Source organism: Artemia sp. Qi Xiang Cuo, chromosome 4 (assembly GCF_049724085.1).
Source record: "Artemia sp. Qi Xiang Cuo chromosome 4, ASM4972408v1, whole genome shotgun sequence".
Lineage (NCBI taxonomy): Eukaryota > Metazoa > Arthropoda > Branchiopoda > Anostraca > Artemiidae > Artemia > Artemia sp. Qi Xiang Cuo.
In genome coordinates, this window is record NC_142797.1 from 28,013,282 (window position 1) to 28,030,680 (window position 17,399).

General features: G+C 33.5%; 1 protein-coding gene across 3 annotated transcripts in view; it reads left to right on the forward strand.

The window, feature by feature from the left end:
• LOC148952959 (uncharacterized) overlaps positions 1-15,844 on the forward strand; it is an 18,315-nt gene extending 2,471 nt beyond the window's left edge. The window contains exons 2-6 of one of the 3 annotated variants that reach the window (XM_089087480.1): positions 770-922; positions 3,523-3,746; positions 7,034-7,120; positions 9,078-9,290; positions 13,690-15,844. In XM_089087480.1, coding sequence (XP_088943606.1) covers positions 770-922; positions 3,523-3,746; positions 7,034-7,120; positions 9,078-9,290; positions 13,690-13,876 — 864 coding nt within the window. In that variant the 3' untranslated portion in view covers positions 13,877-15,844. The remainder of the gene's footprint in view (positions 1-769; positions 923-3,522; positions 3,747-7,033; positions 7,121-9,077; positions 9,291-13,689) is intronic. The other 2 variants (XM_089087481.1, XM_089087482.1) reach the window with 2 other exon arrangements.
• Positions 15,845-17,399: the final 1,555 nt, after the last annotated feature.

The window sequence follows — 17,399 nt, forward strand, 5'->3', positions numbered from 1 at the left end:
ATGAGGCCTGCGCAGTTATAGAAAAAATTCAAAAGCTGCTAGTAGCAGAATTTGACAGATTTCCAAAACCTGCCAACATTTAGCAGCACAACTTATGTTTTGGCAGCTTTTCTTTAAGCAAAAAGTATTTTTATATATAAAAAAGGGTATTTTCAGACAAAATCTGTCAACAAATTTGAAAACTGCCAAGTGGTATTGCTACTTTCATACCCTAATTTTTGCACGGCGGGGCCTGCATGAGGGAAGGCCTACATTATTGTCATCTACATAGATAAGAATTGTCTGAGGGATTACAGAGGAATTTGAGGATTAGCAGCTATGAATTTTGTTTCGCCTTTAGAGGGCCTCAAATACGATCCGATTCCTGTCACCTGTATTGCTCCGCAACTGTTACCATTTGGTCCTAATTTCCTTTAAATTTTATAGAGCCTTGACTCAGAAGAAAAGTTTTTGTCTTGCTGCAGTCTGGGAGTTTGGATCTCAGATGCTTTAACATAGTTGTCAACAGTATATTACATTAATGTTATATTCGAAATGTATTTTATTTATCTTTTTATTTGTTCTATTAATCTGAACTAAATTCCATTGTGTTTTTCAGTGATTTGAAATTGGAGTCTTATATTTGATTGATAATTTTTGCAGATGTGTGTCAGGTTTGACCCTTCAAGTTTTATCCTATGGATGTTCATCACATTTTACTTATTTTATTTGCATACAATGGTCATTTTCTTTATGCCTTCATTTTTTAAAAATAAAGCTCTTGTTACAGGTCGACAACTTTTCACTTCTGTCTGCCTCTGATTCGCTGTTTGATGATTCTGATGTTGAAAGTATCACAAAGGTCCATGTTCCTTTTAGTCAACCAAGGGCATACGCAGATGTCCTGAGAAAGGATGGCAGCTCTGATGATGGGAAATACGAAGTAATCAATTTTTTTTGGTGCCCATTTCAGTCTAATTAAGATACAAAAAATTATCGTAGCGCCGCAAAGCCGCCTGGGGCTTTTCTGCAGAAGCCTATCAATGTTTAAACAACATCACACATTTTGGTGACATTAGAGACCTCTGGGACAGGGGGAAGAGAGGGAGAGTGCTTTAGCTAACTAGCCCAGCCTTCAACTATAAATGCTCTTGACTTTTCATATTGCCAATTCATATTCCTGTCTAAAGTTGTATCTTGTTCTTGAGCTTTGTTTGTAGGATGTATTCTGTGTTGCTGTGATCCGCAGGCTTTTTGCAATAAATCTTATCTGTTCTGGAAGAAAAAAACATGGATGAATAAATGTGTTGTTTTGCAAAAATGTAACTTAGTGCACTGTCACAAATAAATTAATTGTATTTTTTCTTCTTCAAAGTTTCTATTAAACTTTGAATTTCCTAAAATGTGAACAAAATTTAAAATATATTTAGTTCTCAACAAATTACGAATTAGATTCAAATATTGAGAGTGGGTGGCGGTGGATTGTAGCTAATGGATCACCAGATCTCCTCTTATTCAGGATAATTTACAGTTGTGTTTTAAGCTTGACTTTTTCCGTTCAGGATAGTTTCTCTATAATCTGTACTTGACACTTCATTCATGGCAAGTTTCGTTCATTTTAAGCTTTATTTTCCTTCTCTTATTTTTTATAAAGCTTTTTCTAATCTACCACAAAATTAATATATTTTATCTTTAACAAAATATTAATTTAACTTTAACAAATAACAATATTTTTAACTTTAACAAAATATTAATTTTAACAAAATTAATATTTTAAATTAATTTAATTAATATTTTCGTTAGTGACAGGATTACTGTCACTAATTGGCCACATTTTTAGTATGAAGCTTAAGAGAGAAAATAAGAAGCACAAATAACTACGAAACAGAACTTTAGATCAATGATAATTAAAGGATAAATATATATCGCAAATATTTTGCCTGCATAATCAGCATGGCGTTCTCAGCACAAACGAAAAAGAATCACGCAAAAAAAGCAATCAAAAACTATAGAAACGCAGAAACTAAGACCTAGCTGACTAAAACAAACCTATTTGACAAAAGTCTTCAGAAAAAAATGAACAGAAAGAGAGACAGAGAGAGCGACTGAGAGAGAAAGTGAAAGAGAACGTAAAAGAAGCCTGTTCATTTCTTAAGAAAGCTTACTAATGTTCCTTTTCATAAAACAAAATTGCTCAAACGACTATAAAAAAAATTTATGTCTTGTCATAATGCTACTGAATAGAGAAGCTACACACGAGAAAAATTACTGTAAAATAACATTGAAAGCATGGTTATTTCTATATGGGATATAAATTTTGTTTAAATGTAGATAGATATGTGTATTTCAAAAAGCCATGGGGGCCATATACACGAAAAATGTATACAAAATCTGTAAATCACCAGCGAAAAAAATTACAAGCACAGAAAAACGGAGTTCAAAGAAAAAAAAACACCTAATCTATACAAAATATTGTAAACACATAGGCTACACTTTCTTCTTTCTAAACGAGGGAAGGGTGGGGGGCGCAAAAAAATATTTTCCAGGATTGAGACCAACCAGCCCCTGTGCTAAAACTGTTTTTGATGTCTTGTCCTTTTGTTACCCCTTAGGACATCTGATCGACATTTTGAAGTAATTTTTTTTGCAATTTTTCTTTGGCTGCTCAATCTTGCGTGCGGGGGGATTTTCCGGGGGGAGGGGGCAACACCGGTTTCCAGGGCCACGAATCTTTCGAAATACTCTTAAGCATCTCTTCTTATGTAGCCCTAATTAGTCTGTCTTCGTTTAGCCTTATTAACTCAACCAGAATCTAAGCATCAAAATATACCTACGGAGTGGAGCTTTACAGAAATTAGTTTATACATATATCCTCAAGGGGAAAGTGGTATGAGACAAAATCGAAAACATGTTTTTGCAGCTATCTGTAAAATAATGAGAGAGAAGAAAGACATGTATTTTGTAATTGGCTCTGAAACGCTTCTTGGAATCACCTCCCTGGTATAATAATTACTATATCCCCTTAGGCCTTGATATGTGTGCACTTATGAAAATGGAGGACTAGAAAATAAGTTAACGCGAAAATAACGATTTGAGTAAAAATGAATTTGAGCCTGATGCAAGAAACCATTTTCTTGTTGCTTGAAAATTGAGAATTGATACTGGTGGCTGGGACTCGGAGTGTCCAATTTTTTTTTTTTTTTTTTTGTCGTAAAATATTACTCAATCGCTTGGTTTAACTAGATTTAATTTTAAAATAATTTATTTCAATTTTATTAATAATAATAATATATTGCGAAAACAGGCTTGCGGGTCTATCTGTTTAATAAAAAATTAATTTTATTTAATTTCTTAGATATAATTAATTTTTTGATAGATTTAATTTAATTTTTCAATTTAATTTTTTATTGTTTAATTTAATTTTGGTAGATCATGTTTGTGATAAAATATTCTTCTTAAATTATTATGTGTTCCTTTCATGCTTTTATATGATCACAATCCGAGCTTGATGATGAAAAAAAAAATAAAATAAGATCTATATAGTTTCAGGTATCATTTTCTTCCTCGCTTACATCGACGCCTCAGAAAACTTTGTCATCAATCGAGTTTCCTTCTTCCGAGGACCTATCCAGTTCGAAGCAGCTAAAACCCTCTGAAAAGGATCGATCTGAGCCAAGTGAAAAATCATTTGCTGCCATTACTGCGAGCGAAATTGAGAAAAAGCCAGAGACGAAGGTGCAAAACCAGCCTATCAATCCGCAGAAAGAGTGAGTATCTATATAAATTTAAGAGGATGATTGTTGTTCTAGAATAACAAGCATTTATTTTAACACACATGCAGGCTTAAGGTGCTAAGGACAGTGCAAATGATATCTTAGGATAGTTTGAAACCAAGACTGTGTCCATGGGGGGAAGGGGCTACGATTTTTGCCCCCCCCCCGACATTTCATTCCGACTCGTAAAAATGTAACAAAAAGCATGCAAAAAATTTTGATCCGTTTTTAAAAGTTTTATACCCCCCCCCCCCCAGAACAAAATCTTGGATACGGTCCAGATGGAAACTAAATCTTTAGAAATTAGGAAAAATCGGGACTTCAATTTTTAACGAAAAATTCCTCCATATAACGGTTTTGTAATTTTTGGTAGTAGCGAGCGTAAATTGAAAAAAAGAAACATAATTGAAAATGAGCAAAAAATAAGTTTTAAAATATGGCCACAAACAACTTAACTGTCCATGATGTAGCTGAAGGTGTAGCTGTCCATGGAATCAACAGATCGTCAATCTTTGAATTTTTTACGGACGAAAAACATTGCCACATTTAACTGTTTACGTAGGTTTGCTTGTTTAATTTTACGGTTCAACATGGCAACACTGACGAAAATGAGGTAATCCTCTAAATGTTTCACAATCTTAATGCAACCTAGAGGAAAATCTTTGAAAATTTCAGTTTTCAGGTATGAATGGACCTAATATGGGTCCAGGGACAAAAAAATGTTTTTATTTTGATGTTCTTGATATTTTAGTATCTCTTTAGAGAATCCAGTTCATTGTGCTGGTCCTACGGTATAGAGACAAGCTACTAAAAAGCTTGTTTATCATATCCATAATACTGAATAATTTGAGAGAGAGATTTTATCTTATGATAGCTTATGATACCTGTGTTTTTTCTTGCAAATTTTCATGTTGAGATACACATTCCGTTAACTTAAGAGCTAAGCTGTTTATCTGAAGTGTTAAGTTACTTAGTTTAGAGGAAAAATTAGAGGAATGTTACTTAGTTTACTGCACGACTACTGCTGAAGCAATAGGCCCCCTTAAGCCAACTACTGTCATCGTTCCGTCTCCCTCTGCCCCCCCCAACTTTTCAAACTTCTGCTTGGGCCATTTTCCAAGAATTTACCAGAGACTCGAGGTTATTTTTCCAGCGTCCCTGTCTATTATAGGATGTCCAGTCTTTATTTACCCCTTCCTGGGCTATTTGGTAAATGGTAAATGGGCTATTTTAAGGATATGGTTTAATTTACCGGGCATTTGCAAATAATATGTAGGGAGATAAAAACTTATCTATGAGATAAATATAAAAGAAATCAAATTCATTTACCATGGGACTAGCAACTAGAGATGGCTTTGACGGATTAACTGTACCCTCAAAGTGTTGCAGGAACTGGCCCCCATGGACCACAGTTGAGGAACAATACTTTCGTCTGCGTCTCCTTGGTAATAACTTGTGGATTGTGTTTAACGTTTGTTGTTTACCATGGGACTAGCAACTGGACATTGTTTTTATGTATAACTGTATCCTCAAAGTATTGCAGGAACTGTGACCCATGGACCACGGTTGCGGAACAATACTTTCGACTGCGTGTCCTTGGTTATAACCTATGGGCTGTGTTTAATGTTGTTTTTTTTTGCCATGGAACTAGCAACTGGAGATTGGTGTTTATGGATAACTGTATCCTCAAAGTGTTGCAGGAACTGTGACCCATGGACCACAGTTGCGGAACAATACTTTCGTCTGCGTCTCCTTGGTAATAACTTGTGGGTTGTGTTTAACGTTTGTTGTTTGCCGTTGAACTAGCAACTGGAGATTGCCTTTACGGATGAATGTATCCTCAAAGTGTTGCAGGAACTGTGACCCATGGACTACAGTTGTGGAACAATACTTTCGTCTGCGTCTCCTTGGTAATAACTTTTGGGCTATGTTTAACGTTTGCCATGGGACTAGGGAACTCGAAACTGAAGGTTGTTTTTATGGGTAACTGTAACCGCAAAGTGTATGTTACCATTATCTATATGATACTTCTGAAAATTTTCCTGCAGACATGAACCGTTCTTAAAATTGGTTACGAAGACATCTAGCAGTAGAAAAAAAAAAAATAACAAAAACAAACAAGACCTAAAAATTTATCTATTACTAGGACGTACTGTCGGCACCGGTCACCATATTTGTCGCCAAATCTCCATTTCCTATGGTTCAATATTTTTGAGAAACCTCGCTTCAATCGTTTTCACCTTTCCAGTCTTTAGAGTTCTGTCATGCAGCCTCATATTCTGTATGTTTATGCCTTTTCGGAAAATATTTACCAAAACTCGTAACTCAAGATCCGTTCCTCCTTTATCTATTTTGGCAAATAATTGTTCCGCCTACCACTAGGGACTCGAAACACAAGATTGATAAATGAATAGAACATCGTAAATTCTGAAGTTGCAGCACCATAACTTTTTGTAGAAAAATATAAAAATAAAATAGCAGGTTACACGTGGCTAAGCAATCTCGGGTAGAATATGTACGAGTTGATGATGCCTTGTCAAGCTGTTGTTCCCTTTTTGAAATATAAATACAGCTTTTTTTTCTCCGGTCCTTTAATGTTCCGTGCAGTATTGTCCTGATGGCAACAATTGAATGACATCCTTTTCGTCCATTCCCAGAGCTTTTTTTTTGTCTGAATACCCCATAGGCAAAGTAAGGAAAGTTTTAATTTGTATTCAGTTTGGTAGACATCTAAGAAATCTTCTCTGTAGAAGTGGAAATGTTTTTATTCCAGGACAACTCCCTCCCATCCCCCCCCCCCCACCAGTTGTCGGATCGCAACTGGATGTTTCAACCTACTGCTGGGCCCTAGGACTAATGAGTTTCCAAAAATCCGATTTCAGTCAAAATTTTCACAAAAGACACTAAAACATCGAAGCTTGGGGTTCCCAGAATAGTCTTCCAGAATTTTTCCTAGAAATATAGAAGAGCAACAAAATTTTATTTAAGACCTTCGAAGCAAATTTCAGGCTCTACACGTGTCCTCATTAAATGATTCTTTAAAAGATTTTTTTTTCTTTTATTTGTATTTATTTGACTAGAAAAAAATGATTTTTCTATTTTTCTAGAAAATTTTCAAAATTCAGAGGATTTCGAGTTCCTATGGAAAGGTTCTTTTTCGCTATTAAATAATTGAAAATATGGGTTTTACCATTATTCATATTCCCATAAAACGCTTGCAGTATTTGAAGCTGTAAATTTCCTTTCAAGTCGAATCTATAACTTATCCTTGTTCTTTTCAGTCCCCGTAACCCGGAAGGCTATCGGACAGTTTGGATGGGAAATTTGTACAATGTCACTGAGAAGCAGCTTAGAGCTGCTTGTACCCAGTAAGTAATAGCACCATTTTCCATTGTTTGTATTCACTAATTTATTTATCTGTTGTTTTTTTTTATATATTTTAATTGATGGCTCGGAGAAACAGAAGGATCAGTTTCCTGCTATGCTATATTAGGAACTGCCTCTTTATTTGATCTGTTCTGTTCTCTTGGGATGCTCGCTTTTCAATTACTTTATTGAGATTTACTCGTAAATGACATATGACAATTTTCGTGATGGTTTGTATGCCAGAATGGGAAGTCTATCCTATTAATTTTAACATTGGGCTAGAATATACTTCTGTTGTCGCTACTATTTAGCTTTCCGCTTCAATCTCTCTATGCATCATTTAAGTGTATAATGTTTTTCCTCTATTTCTCTTTGTTAACTTTCATTTTCTTAAATTTCGCGTTGCGAGTTAACGGCGATTGAAACGAAGCTTAGCAGAGACTATGGAAGCATATGAAGCTGATATGCGGTGTTGGATTCCTTCGATTAGGAGATTAATTAAAAAAAACTTTTTCCACAAAATAAGTTTTTCAAAGAAAAGTAAAGAACTCCATTAAACAAATAATGCGCAAAAATAAAATAAAATAATCTACCAAGCGTGAAACTACCACAAATCAGCATCGATAAATAAACGAAAGCCAAAACGAACAGAAATTACAATAAATAACCGAGTCAAACTCAAAATGAGCAGAAATTAACTTGAGTAGGGCTCAAAACCCCTATGCATTACCAAGGCCAGAACAGAATTTGCACTTTACTGAAAAAAATATAAATGTTTTTATTTTTATAACTTTAATAAATCAAATAATATTAACATTTTGATGACTAAATATCATTATATGTACATTAAACTGACAACGCACATTCATTTGTATTTTTTCAGTAAAGTGCATATTTTGTTCAGGCCTTGCGAAGACATAGGGGTTTTGTGTCCAACTTATGTTAATTTCTGCTCGTTTTGAGTTTGACTCGGTTATTTGTTTTAATTTCTGTTCGTTTTGGGTTTCGTTTATTTATCGATGCTGATTTGTGGTAGTTTCATGCTTGGTAGATTATTTTGTTTTATTTTTGCGCATTATTTGTTTAATGGAGTTCTTTACTTTTCTTTGAAAAACTTATTTTGTGAAAAAAGTTTTTTTTAATTAATTTCTGTTCGTTTTATATTGACATAGCCTTTTTAGGAAAAAAGAAAACAATACTTTAAATCATTTATTTTTTTAAGACTTTATAGTTTGGCCTGCTATTTCTATGCCGGAGGAAAATTTTCAGCAATTTTTAACAGCATACACCCTTTTAAAAATCTGGACACAAATAGTATTGTTTAATTTAATTTCATAACTCCTCTAGTTCACCTGTAATGGAAAACTTGATACCATTCAAATTATATTTTCAATTGGAATACCAAGATGAATGATTTGGTCTGATGGGTGGATCTTTGAATTTCCAGGTACAATTTGATCAGGAAGTGATCAAAAGTGCTTTTTAACTTTCCAGTTAAAAAGCACCACGTCGGACTTTTAGCATTAAATTCAAGAGAGAGTGACAGGAGATATTGAAGCCAGAAAGAACGTAAGACATCTCATGCTGGTCCTGAGCTTCGAAATAACATTAATTATTGTAATCAATCATTATATTATATTTTTTATTCAAATCATTAATAATTATAATATAATATAACGATTGATTACAATCCCCCCTCCCATGGATACGGTCTTGTCGACTAGGGTAATTCTGTTCTTATAGGTAATTCATCGTTTAAGGTTTTTTGTGGCGGGTAATAATGACAATAATAGCCTGCTATAAAGATTTTAAGGACCAAAATAAGTTGGTGTTTTTTTTTTTAATTAAGAGTATTAAAGGAACAATATGCATTACTCCCTATAGATGAACATAACGACATTCGTAACGGAATTGTGTTCTGCTGCGGGGAAGTTAATGTTTTTTTTCCTTTTTTTTTAGATTTGGAAGAGTGCTTAGTGTGTCAATCATAGAAGGCAAGAATTACGGATTTGTCAACTTTTTGGACAAAAAAGCAGCCAGTTTGTGTATGGCCACCCTGCAAAATTCCAAAATATTTGGAAAGAAGCTTGTTTTGAAATTTCCACCTTCGAAAAAAGGAGCTAGATCGAAGAACGAACAGGGACGGAAGAATAAGTCCTTGGGAACTGAACGGTGAGTATTTCTTTGCTTTTTCGGCTTCTTTTGAACATAGTTGAAGCTTAGTTGAAAGAAAATGGAGCTATTGATGTTAAGTGCCTCCGAAAGGGAGAGGACGGGGCTGGTGTTCAGAACCAATGTTTACAGTTTGAAATTTTCAAAATTTCAAGAAATTTTCATAAATGTTTTAAAATCTCCGCCGTAAAGACTCAAGTCCTTAACATTTCCCCAATTATTTGGAATTTAAAATAAAAAACTATAAATATTGCAAATTCTTGCAGGAGAATACCCAAGTGCAGCAAAAAAGGGAAATTTTTGCGTCGAAACAGTAGAAGAATTTGCGTCGAAACAGTCAAAGATTTTTTCTGCAAGCAGGACAAGTTCAAATGGGGGGGGGGGGGTTGATCATTCTTTCATTTATGTCATAATTTACATGGTTCTCCAACGTAATGATTATCATAAATATTTTAGAGGCACTCTTTAGTTTGATTCAGGATGTCACTACTTTTATTGTTGACATTTTGCTTCAGGCTGTAGCATATGTGGTTGTGAGGTGTGTAACATTAGTATCAGGTTTTGGCATGTGGAGATGCCTTTCATTCACAGAATATCATTAACAACTTGGCTGAACTTTAGGCTTCTTGTTTTAGTTTTGGGTTTCCTCTTTTTCCTAAAATTAACACCAAAGAGCGGGGGATACTATGAGGGAGGAATTCTCCTCACTGTAGCATGTGTTTAAGAGGATACGGTACCTAAAACACAAATTTCAATTATCTGCCTTCTTGTCTTGTTGGCGAAATGGCTCAAAAACCAAGGCTCTATTAGTGAACTCTCCAGGAAATTATATCATCAAAATCAATCAAGAATGTGTGAATAGACTAGTTATAAAACATGACATTTTCAAATGAATGTTTTAAAGCACGTTTGTCTGTGCGAATGTATTGCACCTTGACGGAAGGAAACAACAAGTGTAAGAGAGGGGATTTCGATTGAAAGGTAATTTTTCCAAAGTAGGGAAATTTTATACGGCGAGCAGAATTTACCGAGGGGTAACCGTCTAGAGAAGGAATTAACCGGGGGGCATTAGCCAGACACTGTAAATGTACAAACAAATAAAAATTCGGGAACAATCAAATTCAAAAATGTTTTCTTTTGGCATGGGGTGGGGATTAGCTGGACATTATAAATGCATAAACAAGAAAATAAATGGATATTTTTGATAATTTTGACGAAAAGCCTACAAGGGTCTTAGCCTAACCTGAATAGGAAATTTTCAATGACAGCTAGAGCTAAGAAGCGTATATTTATGAATATTACACAGCAATAACACATATAGGTATTAATTCATTAATTTTTAGAATTTGAGACTTAATCCATGGGGTATATAAACCTAGCACTGATATACATTTTCTTAGAAGTCATGTATGGACTTTTATTTGCCTCACAACCAGGTTATAATTTTTTTTCGCTGAAAAGCAAATTCCAACGTGTTTTTTGTTTGTTTGCTCAGGACGCTCGTGCCAACAAATTGAATTATGTTTGATAAATAGACTGATAAATAGACTGCGGAGGGGGGGGGGGTGAATTAGCTGTATACTATAAATACATAAACAGCTAAAATCACCAGAAATTTTCGGCAATTCTGAAGAAAGCCCCACCAAGGTCTTATCCTAGCCAAGACGTTGGCACAGCTTGCCGACGCATTGGAACTTTGGGGGGAGTGTCCCCCACCTTTGGTGGTCCACTGCACACATGACAGGTCTATTACCTGTCAAAATTTTGACAAAAAAAAAATGTTTTACATCAATTTGAAGTTCTAAATCTCCTCTTAGTTGGTTTTAGTTAATGAAAATGTAATTCCTATTATTTCAATAGAATTCCAAGCCATATCAATTTGTTTTTTAATATAAGAAGCACATTTACTGATCTTCAAAACCATATAAATTGGGACTGAGCAAAGATGCGAGGCTGATATCACTTTTATTGTGTCTCACTTGAGCAGAACATCTATTTTGTAGGTTTCAGTTTTGTAAAACAAGGATTGTTAAAGATCGCCAAAGGTTACACCCTCTGGAAGTAGAAGGGTGGAGATATGTAGATATTCTCGAGAGTTTCATTGACCTAGTTCAACTGCTTTCAAAGGTATCAAAAAGCCCGTGAACTAAAAAATTTTATGAGTAAATTAATAAGAAATAAGAATGATTGTATTAAGTTGAACAATAATATCCATTCGATTTCAATAAGTACAATCCGATATCCACTCCTAGGTCGTATTTCAAAATTTAATTGGGCTATTCAAAATGCAAAATATCGCAAGCAATTGTCTTTCACTTGACGAGGCTAAGTTAATAATAAGGAAAAAATGCTAAACGAAACATATATAAATGATATTTGTTTTACCCAACTTTGATCCAACTGCTTCTATTAGACAATATAATGTTACATCACTTTTCTCAACCAGTCTGTCAATCAAACCGAGTGACAGCGCAGGAACTCTCGAAGCAGCAAGATCAGTCAAATCATTTATAGTCTTTGTCGAGCAGGTAGGCTAGAACATTTTTAGGGACTGCTCTTTCCTGAACTTATATTAGAAAATTCTGCTCCGATTAATAGAAAAATAAAATTCCCACTTTTTGATGATGTAAGTCTCATTAAAACTGAATATCTCTATATCAGGTCCAAACTGAAAGAAATTAAACGGATTTTCTAAGACATTTGGGAAATTTGGGTCTCGTTAATCGAGTCTATTATCTAAGTTCTATGAATTATGTAAAAACCGCCAACTTAATTTTAAATAGTTTGGCCACACGAACTAAGAATGTTTATTATAGACGAGATAGGGAGATTCTTTTTGGTATCGATGGGCCTTAATAATAGTTAAAATCTATTATCCTCACTGACAGTGCAAAGCTACCAGCAGAACTTGAAAGATCAAAACAAGGTAATTTCTTTGAGTTTCGATTTCAAATAAAAGTTTAAAGTTTGTCAGAATCAAATCGCGAAATTTTATAAAAATCACAAATTCTTTTGTTTTGAAACTATTTTTGTTGATTATAAAATAGATAGGGCTATGTTAGTGTATAAAATAGTGGTTAGTTTAAAAAAAAACGTATTGCCCTTCTTCGTAAAGGTAACTCTTGAATCTTCGCCCAAATTTAAACAAAAGCGAAGAAGAGGAAAAAGTTAATACAAGCTATGTTTTCACTAAAGATTTTGTGCTCTATTTTGTGAATAATTGAGAATACCTGATAGGGTTTGGTGCTTTTTTCTTAGAGAAGAACAAGAGTCAAGTCTTTTATATCAGTTTGTGCTCTATTTTATATGTATGTGCATAGATTTTGTGCTCTATTTTGTGAATAATTGAGAATACCTGATAGGGTTTGTTGCTTTTTTCTTAGAGAAGAACAAGAGTCAAGTCTTTCCATTTCAGTTTTCCATTTTCTTTGATAAACACTATTGAAAATGGCTATCACAGAGATTGTCTAGATGCTTGAAATTAAAGGATGAAGCTATTCCCATTATATGTCCAAATAAAAAAAGAGTTGTAAACAATTTGATTACTTGTGATAATTAGTGTGCAAATTACCTGATAATTTGGTAATATTGAAGGGAACTAGTGATCTGTATAGTGAGGAGGGACTTGAACCAGATAATTGTATAATTAGAACCTAGCCACAGCTCAGTTCGGTCTATCATTGAAAAGTGCCCTTTCTTCTTTTTCTAAAAAAAAACTTAGTATACACTTTCTAAAAAAACCTAGTATACACTTAGTAAAAAACTAAGTATAAACTTAGAAAAACTTAGTAAAAACTTAGTAAAACCTAGTAAAAAACTTAGTATACACTTCTTTTTCTAAAAAAACCTAGCCACAGCTCAGTTCGGTCTATCATTGAAAAGTGCCCTTTCTTCTTTTTCTAAAAAAAAACTTTTTCTCGAATACAAATGATAGTCTCCTGACTCTTGCAGTCACTTGTATCAATGTAGCGTCTATAAAAAAGAGAAAAAAAAAGTACCAATTTTGGCCGTAATTATTCTGAATTTGGAGTACCTTTGTTTTTTTATTATTATTCGTAATGTCATTTCATCACGTCAAAAAATATTTTATGGGGGCTTGATTCCCCCCCCCCCCTCCGAAAAAAAATTCATGGGCAAGTAGAAACCTTCAGGACTCTGAACACATAACTCATGATTTTAGTAGCTTTGTTTATATAGTTCTCTCTCTTTTCTTTTCTCTCTCTCTCTCTCTCTCTCTCTCTCTCTCTCTCTCTCTCTCTCTCTCTCTCTCTCTCTCTCTCTCTCTCTCTCTCTCTCTCTCTCTCTCTCTCTCTCTTTCACTCACCCACTCACTATCAGCTAACTTTCTTACTTTTCTTACCCTGTTTTTCGTTAGGAGACTTAATTTAATATTCTATAGGGCATCCAAAGAGAATCAAGCTCCAACGCCATCTAAGTCAAAGTCAAAGAAAATTAGTAATAAACGACCTGAACTAATGAAAGCCGAGGTCTGTTCCTATTGGATTGAGCACGGAACCTGCCAGTACGGAAGTGTTTGTTGGTTTTCCCATCCAAAGAACAAAAAGCCTGGAAATTTGAGTGTTTGAATTTTATAATTTTTATCCAGTTTCTTAAGCTTTATTCTTGAACTGCCTAATATTTTAAATTGATTTTAGGCACATGCTTTGAATTTTGTTTACATGTTTCGAGTATTTATCTAAACTTTAATTTAGTTTTATTGTTAGCATAGGCATGCTTATCTAATCGTTTTCATTTGCGTACGGTTTTGTTGTTGTTTAGAATTTTTCTTCTAAAGGGAGATTAAATTATTGTAAAAAGAGGATGGATAAATAGTAAACTAGTCTCTTCTCGATAAAAACTACTTCATTAAAAAAAAAAAAAAAAAAAAAAAAAAATCAGGTTTGAGAGACTGCTTTCCCTGTGTCTTAACTGACTATTAGGGGCATAATACCCCATTTTTCTTAGACAGTTTATATGTCTTTTGGTAGTTGGTGCAAATTTATCAGTCGCTTGTACAGTGTCGGGACTTTTATTAAAAAAAACGGTTTTGTTCTTAACTGACTTTATTTTTCTCTTCATGTTTACTTCGTATCAGCATTAAATTTGCTATAGCCTGTACCCCCGAAGCTCAAGTTTTATAATCACCTGGTTTGAAATCTCTTGGTCCTTTTCATTCTATTTTGCTAGTTCTGTTTTTTCTGATTGAGCTTTATGAAGTTCCTAGTTTGACCGTCACCAAACCATAGATCTCCTTGTTGATAAAAACATTTTTTATGTTCCTCAATTTACATGCTAATAAATTTGTATGAATTTTTAGTAAAAATCCCTCAAATGCTTAGTATTTTGATAGACACTTTCTTTTGGTTCCTTTTTGCTGGTGATAGCTTTAAAGTTGGTTTGCCATGTGTACTTACCGTGGCAGATGACATGATCTCAGCTTTCTGTACCAGGACTGAGACTTGTAGCTATCATACGTCACATTGTCATCAACAAGAAACTGACAGATTATACTTATATGCACGTTTTATATATTTAATTTTTTGTGTGTGTTCTAAAGCTAAAGAGCAGATACCTTGTGTGTTTTAAGCGTTGCTTACATCCAGGGTTTTCAGTCTAAACAGATTTATTTTCATTATCTAAAGGAAATTCCATGTACTTTATTTATGGGACATACTGCGACAGATGAACCTAATAGCACTAAAATATTTGTTTATGTCAAATTAAATTTACAAAATAATTTATTGTTTATTTTCAACTTTATCAAGTTTTACTGAATGTTTACTAAATTTATAAAACAGTTTCTTATAAAAAATTTTTAACTTTCACGCTTTTGCTTAAATTACTTTGAATATTAAAATGTCAGTTAAATAAATTTACTAATTTTGATTTGTATTTCACCTAATTTTTGGTAAGTGTTTTAACATGATTGTATTAGATATTAAGTCCCGTTTTCAGGCATTGGGTTTGGTGCATGCATTAAGCGGGTTCGATAAAAATAGTTTTCAAGCTATCCGTATTCAACCCAGCGAAAATATAAAGCGTTTTCATCAACGGCCTCCAAACGCGTGGAAAACGAATTCTTTAAAATTAGAACACGCAAGAATAGAATGATTGAACACAAGAGTTGAAAACACTGAACGCGGGTATTTAAAAGATTATCTGCACTACCCGCGTCCAACTCCAACTCCGTCCAAAGTGGGGTGGCCTGAAAACAGGGCTTTAATTGCAGTTATTACATTACAAGCAGATTTTGTGTCCACGCGGCAACGCCAATTTTTGTTGTTGCAAAACTACACAAAAAAAGTCACTGTGTTTATAGCATTATAGATACATAGCATTTATTGAGCGTATCCAGGATTTGAAACTAGATCTCTTTGGTGAAGTTTTTAAAATTTAAGAGGAAATAACTAACAACACTGACAACCTTGGATTTTGAGCTGCAATTTGTAATTGTTTTTTTCCTTGTTTTTAATATTGATTCATGTCACTTTTTGCTGTCAATGATCTGTGATGTCAGTAATCTGTCGTGCTAGAATTAGTCACTGAAATAAACTTCTGGTAAGTGATCAACCGTGATAATTGTAGTATATATTAATTATTGGTTTGCCAAGTGTACTAATAATTGGAAGTTCTCTTCCCATTATTGTCATTTTCTTAATGTTTAAGTAATTTAATTTTTATTTTAGTAAGATACAGATATGACACACTTATACGAAACTTCTTTAACAGTTTTTTCTCTTTGTACTAGAAGCTCCATATTTAATTTTTGATCTGTCGTTGCAGAATAGCTAGGTTCTCAGGGTGTTTTTTTTTTTTCATCTTTATTGTTTCTGTAACTTTTTTTTCTTTTAGTAGATAATGAATATAAAAGCCTATAATGGCACTTTTATTTTTTTGAAGAAGCATTTTTTGGATTTTAATTTTTATCTTCTGCTGCAAATTTTGAATACTTAAACTGCTCAGTTACTTCATTTTAGCTTGATGCTTAAAGGTTCTCAAATTGCTATTTTTCGTTTTAATATTCTAGTAGCTTTGATTCTTTTTTCAATTAAATGGTAGATATAAAACCCTAAAATCACACTGAATAATAATTTTGTCTCTTTGCTAAGAAGAAACTGCATATTTTAGAATTTAATTTTAATGTTCGATTCCAGATTAGCTTAGAGAAGAAATTCATCAAAATCTTCTCAAATTTTGTTTATGCTTACTATTCTTGTGAATTTAATTTTTAAATTAAATAACCCATATAACACCTTAAAATGACAGTTTATATCAGACATTTTGTCTTTCTCTCATAGTAAATATCTGCTGATGCAGATTTAAAATTTTGTTGGACCTGATTTATATGTATTTGAGAATCTCTGCTATACAATCAATTTTTGTGAATTATATCTTGTCAATTTAAGAGTCTGTGATTAAGTTTGGCTGCCAATCTGTATATATTTTCACAATGACTTTGAAACTAGTCTTGATTTGTAAAACGCCAGTACATTCAGATGTGTCATTCCATATCTCTTTAAATATTTTCAATGTGTATTTTTAGAATGTTATCGCTATTTTCCAAAGAAGTCCAGGTTTTGTGTTGAAGATATCTGATTTATGTAAATGCAACATGTTTTATATTTATTGCTAACTCTTCTGATATAGAATGCAATATTCTCACTAAAAGTAGAATCAGAATTTTGACAATTTAGCAAAAGAGCTGGCCTTTTTGATTTTTTAATCTAACAATCAGCTTTGATATTAAGCATCACGTCAACGGTGCTACACATGAAGGTCATAAAATTTTACTATTGGCCAAAAATCCCGCCTTTTTACTTTTAAATCGAACAATTACTTTTAATATTAAGTATCAGTCAACGGTGCTACACATGAAGGTCATAAAGTTTTACTATTGGCCGAAAAAATCTGTCCTTTTTACTTTTAAATTGAACAATTACTTTTAATATTAACTATCAAGTCAACGGTGCTACGCATGAAGGTCATAAAATTTTACTATTGGCCAAAAAATCCGTCCTTTTTACTTTTAAATCGAACATTTACTTTTAATATTAAGTATCAAGTCAACGGTGCTACGCATGAAGGTCATAAAATTTTACTATTGGCCAA